This window comes from Geospiza fortis, unplaced genomic scaffold, assembly GCF_000277835.1.
Source record: "Geospiza fortis unplaced genomic scaffold, GeoFor_1.0 scaffold20, whole genome shotgun sequence".
Classification (NCBI taxonomy): domain Eukaryota; kingdom Metazoa; phylum Chordata; class Aves; order Passeriformes; family Thraupidae; genus Geospiza; species Geospiza fortis.
In genome coordinates this window covers 1568830-1574829 of record NW_005054374.1, presented here as the reverse complement: position 1 = coordinate 1574829, position 6000 = coordinate 1568830, and the positions used below count along the sequence as shown (strand labels likewise).

Sequence of the window (6000 nt, the reverse complement as noted above, 5' to 3'; positions counted from 1 at the left end):
CATTCCTGGTACTTTCTGGAAGGTGTTTCCGATCCGTGGCTATCAACCATGGTTTGATGAGAAACTGAAGTTTGGCAATATCCTTGTTTATTTTTGAAATCCAGAGCTCCTTTAGTTTTCCTGCTTCAGAAACCCAGTTAGAAGAAGTGGGTTTTTTTGGATCAAAGACTTAATGTGGTATTCAAGTTTTTCAGGCTTTCTACATGCTCTTGTCTACCATTTGCTCTATTAATGTTCTGTTCTGATCCGTTTTTATAAACCATCCAGGTTTATAAAAACTTTACGAGGGGTATCTACGTTTTGCTTTTAGGCTTCATTGAAGTGTGGAGAAAAAATGATTTTGTTTTTAGATCCTTTTCTAGATGGTTCTATATCTTCCTGTTACCTTCTCCCAGTGTCTGTGAATGAGTATGTGTAGTTGTGTCTCTGTATTCAGGTGAAGGCAGGGGAGAGACAGAAATGAAGCTTCTTGCAAACTGTGCCTTTCTGGCCAGTGAAAGTTGTAATAACTCCTATGGATTAGAAGATGGAAAGTAGTTTTTGATTTTTTGTTGATGGATTAAAGTAAGGCTGAAGTGGGTAAAAAATATGTTTCATGATAATTTTTTTTTTTTTTTGCAGGTGAGGGAGGAAAGGGCAGTTGAAGTTTGACCTTATTTCTGCCATAATTTTCGCTTTAATGTTAATTTATATGTGCTTTTTTAAAACTAGATAGAAAGAAATCTGAGCTGTCTTTTTAGTAGTTCTAGCTTGGGAGGTTTTGTCAGAATTCATGCCTCTGTTTGCAATTCTTAAGACAAGGTTTGGGACGCTGGGATTGGTGTTGTGGAGGCAGCTCTGAGTGTCTGATGATGTGTCTCTGCAAGACATAGCATCACAGCTGGACACAGCTGGTTTGAGCTCTGGCTTTTGTTTCTGTGATCCGGGTCAAGGTAGCAGTTGGCTCTTGGCATGATGTGAATGGCTTCTTCCCGCTTTTCTGAGGAAAACACTATGGGATGGGTGACTGACTGTCGTGCTGCTGGGTAGACCATTGTAAATTAGATGTATTTTCCAAGACTTTGAATTTTGTTTAGAAAATAATAGTTCAAGTTTGTTTTATTTGAATTTTAAGGTCTAACACCCTTGATTTCCAATGAAACTGGACAGTTTGTAGTTCGTGGCAGAGGACAGCTCGGTGATACAGCACCTGTGGCAATCCTTAAATCAATCCAAACACAAATCCATACTCACCGGAAAAACAGGAATCGTGAGGATGATGCACTTACAGCTTTTCCTAATGACCGTGCAGCCAGCCTTAGGCCTAGTGAATGGAATAAAAAGTACAGGTAAAAATTATGTGAATCTAATATTTAAACCCACACATTTATATATATCATATAGCAGATCAAGATTGGTTACTCATATGACAGTTCACTGGGCTTTTCTCAGGCTGAAAGTACTTTAAAATTCATTGTGTTATTGAGTCTCTTGCACATAAATTTATTGAGTTTTCTTATGTGAAACTACAAATGTAGCTATTACACTTGCAATATTTCATTTTTATGGTTGCCTTTACAAAGTCAAATATTAATAATCAGCTGGGATAAAAAGAATGTTTGAAATGAAATACATATATATCAAAATCAATTATGTTTTCATTCTAACAAGACCCAGTATCATTATACATGTGTAATGAAACTACAATTCTCTTGAAATATTTAGGACTATTTTCACAAAGACTGAGAGATATAATTATGTAGACCCAGAATTTGCTTATACTGACTCTGAACGACTGTTAAGAGAAGAAAATAAGAAACACTATGTACGCTTCATTTCCCATTTGAGACAGCGTCGTTTAGAGAGAGAGGCTGCTAGGTAAGGCTTGGTTTAAAGGGTAAATAAATACTTTAGGCTTATACACAAAATATGTGAATATATGTGCAGAATTAACTTCATGGCATTGATCATACGCCTAAATTTGTCCCATGACAATATGCTTATGATATTGGGACTTTCATTTATAATGCATTCAAAACCTGTTTTTTTCAAGTATTTAGACACATAGAGATTTCACTTCCTGGGTGAAATGTAGGGATAGAGGCAAGGCACTTGAAATTAAGCTTAAAGTGAAGGTAAATTAAAGTGTCAAGTTTTGAGAATACTTGGTTATGGTTAATAGGAAAAAACATAACATTGATTGTTTTGGATTCTCTTTATATAATAAATATGTATTTCCAACTAGGATTTCTAGCTCACCCCAAGTGACAGATTCAATATATGAATTATTATAATTGTGTGTACTGAAGCAGATGTAATCCTTTAATCTGACTGGTCCTCTAGATTTATCTTACAATAAAAACCAAAATAATAGAAGTATTTTCAAGGTATTTTTGTGCTTGAGGGTTTTTAAAATAATGAAATATTCCTACTTAAAATATTAATTGTTTTGTTTAAAAATATTAAATAATTTAATGTTTAGATCATGGAGTGCTCAAACTTTTAGATTCTTTTTTTTTCCTTCCCTGTAGGCGGTTTTATATTTATAACAATCCTGTGAGCTTAGGCATTAAACCAGCTGAAGGTCTTAAGTCACCAAACATCTCAATCACAGATTTTCCCATGGAGAAGCCACAGCCTGAAATGCCTCCTTTAGATGACAATTGCATGTTAACTAGTCGAAAATTGGCAGAAATTGTTTCTAAATCTACAAACAAAGGAGTAAGTTAAATGCTTGAGTAGTATGTGAGCATAATGTGCTTTTCATAGAAGAAATAATAAGAATTTTGATCCTGCTCTGAGGAAGTGTCTTGTGCCTATCACAGGTTTGGAGCTGGCTTAGTCCTATGCCATCTTCTGCCCAGGAGAAGGAAGATTGTAGTCTAACTTTGACACACAAACAGCTTCATCAAATATTCATTGGTAAGATTTTTAATTTGGTTGCTAAATGCATATAGTTGTTATAAAAGCACTTATGCATAGTAACACATTTTATGATTATAATTGTTCACCCTAAACAGAAAACAGTTTAATTTGGTAGGCAGCTTATATCCTACAGTAGTATTTCACTAAAGCTTTGTAATTCTCAGCAAATACTGAGATATGATTAGGTATCAACACGGAAAAGAAGAATTTCCTTTGAAGGCTGCTCATATCAGAACCTCTTACAGAGAAATCACCACAGCATAGTGTGAGAGCTGCTCATCCCCTTAGGCCTTGTTAATGGGTAGTACCTGGACCAGCATTAATATCAGCAAGATTCATGGAAGTGCTCCGAATATTTCTGGGAATTAACAGTGAAGATTGATGCACACAAAAACTAAAACTTCAGGATTCTCCATCAAAATAATTTCAGGATAATGTTCTGTGATGGGGAGTAACACCTTCTAAAACTTCTTAGTGACTTATTAACAACATCTGTTACTGCTACAGGTCCATTTTTAAGTCAGCTTTTCTTCAGTAAAAATTTTTTTGCAGCAAAAAGAGAATTTTCAGTACTTCCTGGGCTTTTTTTAATTTTCAGTCAGGCCAGAACTTGAATAGTGTAGCTGTGTAAACTGATACACTTGGGGAAAGGAAGAACAAGACAAACATCATAATACAAAAAGTACTGAGAGTTTTGTAAGAGGTTTTATTAGTGCCATGAGCACTCAAGTTAATAGACCAGCCTAAAAACTGGTGATAGCAGTAAACTAGGTAGTGAAGTAATTCTGTGACCATCACATGACATGAATTATCAAATGGTTGCCACATCAGGGAGCAAACCAACAGGTTGCATACATAAACTTTCAGTGAATTGGTGACAATTTGTACTTTTAAATATCTGCTTAACAAAAAGAAGTATCTATGGTTATTAATAGTCCTGTTAGTAGCGAGCACACTGATTTCCTCTTTTACCAGTTGACTAAACCAAGCAGAATTAAAAAATAAATGTTGCTGGCTTTTGGCTTGTACTGCTGAAAACACTCACAGAACATGGATGATATTTACTTCCACATTTTAGTGATAATTTGTTCCACCACAAGATTTTTGTAGTTGTCTAAATTTGTAATTTGAAGAACTATAATGTTTGGTCGTAGCATTTAGTAGTTATGTTTCCTTACATTAGCTTTTACCTTTTAATGTTGAGGATCTTATTTCTTATATAATTCAGGTCCTTCTACTATAGATTTTGGTGATGTTTGTGTGTATTCTACAACAACCAAAGAGCTGCACATCATCAATAATTTGTCAGTTCATATTTGGATACAAATTGAGATTGGAGTTGCAGAATTGCAGGAGACATCTCCATTGTCTCAGGTGGTGCCTCCTCTCACAAAAACCCATATTCCAGTTGTGTTTGAGACAATCAATGCTGGAATGTTTAAAAAGTAAGGCTTTTTATATTTGTCTTGATTTCCATATTTTCTTGGCAATAGTAATTTGTTTTTAAAAAATCACCTGGCTGATTTTAAAGTGTAGTCATGATAATTCTTAATGGTGTACACTCATCTATGGTGATGTTGCAATAATCAATGCAGTTTTATGTTGCAAAGTTTTCCTAGTAGAATACTGTTTATTGTTTGTGATTTTACAGAACAAACAAAAGTCTGTCCTGTGAAAAGCCTTCCATAGGTAGAGGTGCATCGGGGAAAAAAAGTTGGTTATTATGGTGTATTTGCTAAGAGAAATTTTTATGGAAAATACTGTTGTCTTTCCAGCCTAGAATTCCATCACTTGCATCCATGCTCAGGTCTTTTGATGCAGATCATGGGAAAATGTATAAAATAACTGTTCTCTAGTCTGCTGGTATGAATTCTATGTTTTCTAATGTTAAAATGACTGTGTGAGACTGATCATTCTTCAGGATGATCTTCACTTCTGACATGATTTAAGTAGTATGCAAAACAACTGCAAACTTCTCTTGTCAGTCTTGTGTCCACACTAAATTGCTAAGTATTTTCTTGCTAGTGGTTATATTTCAGGTAAATTTTACTCTGAATGTAACAGAGCAAATGCATAAAAATATTGAGAGAGAAATATTTTTGTGTTACAGCTCTTTCAGTTACAAAATAAACAACAAACACATTGGACATGTGCTGGTAGTTGCACATGCAAGGCCTATTGAACTTCAGCTGTCTAGAAGGGAAGTGATTTTGAGTCCTGTTTCTGGCTGCCTAGCAGGGACAGAGTTTAGAAGAACTGTGAGGGTATGCAATCCCAGGAACCAACCTGCTGGCTTTATTTGGAGACCTGTAGCTGGAGATACAAAATCTGCATTTACTATACAGCCAACCAGAGGTATGCTATGCAAATACAGTGTGTGTATGTATCTTATGTGTCAACAGTATTAAATAAGACTAACATTTAGCTGATGCTACAAACTATATTTTTAGATTTTTGTCAATATCAGTGTGTCACAAAAGCAGTGTCAGGTCACAGCTTAGCACCACAGCAGCATTCTCTGTGTAAAGCCTGTCCTGAATGCACGCTCAGTCCAGCTCCCTGCCTCCATGCCCAGCCAGCAGTGCTTGCGTAAACATTTTTCTCAGCACAGATTGCTGACATTTCAAGAGTGGGGCAGCAACATCATACAGCTCATCAGGATAGGAAATTTTCCAAAAGCACTGAATGAAGCTGCTAAAAAGTTGATGAAGGTTGAGTAACATAAATGGCATTCAGTCTGGAATTAGTCTGCATTTGCATCATGGATCAGTATTTGTTAGATGTGTGTATAGCTTTTACCTTCTCTTTGAAAAATAATATTCTGCAGGAGTATGTTGGAGCTCCATTTTTAAAGAACAAACTGCTAACTGTATTGGAATAGTGTGCTCTGATTCTTGAGAAAAGATATTTCTGCTAATACAAATTCAGACTCAGTTGCAAGCAAAAAAGTGCATATGGTCTTTCCCCAGGTTGCTATTCTGCAAGAAAGATAGTCTGTTCTTTTATTCTTCTTTTCAATGTTGACTATTAGAGTAATTCATGGCTAAAAATACCAGCAAACTTTGAGTGTTTTACTGCAGGTTACTAATAAATAGA

The 6000-nt window shown here is 35.4% G+C and overlaps 1 protein-coding gene across 1 annotated transcript in view; it reads left to right on the top strand.

The window, feature by feature from the left end:
- The window catches only part of CFAP47 (cilia and flagella associated protein 47), a gene marked incomplete at its 5' end in the record, with an annotated part of 258098 nt that overhangs the window by 10745 nt on the left and 241353 nt on the right, over nt 1-6000 (top strand). The window contains 6 exons of the mRNA XM_031060192.1: nt 1115-1328; nt 1705-1857; nt 2511-2700; nt 2805-2901; nt 4133-4349; nt 5015-5259. Coding sequence (XP_030916052.1) covers nt 1115-1328; nt 1705-1857; nt 2511-2700; nt 2805-2901; nt 4133-4349; nt 5015-5259 — 1116 coding nt within the window. The remainder of the gene's footprint in view (nt 1-1114; nt 1329-1704; nt 1858-2510; nt 2701-2804; nt 2902-4132; nt 4350-5014; nt 5260-6000) is intronic.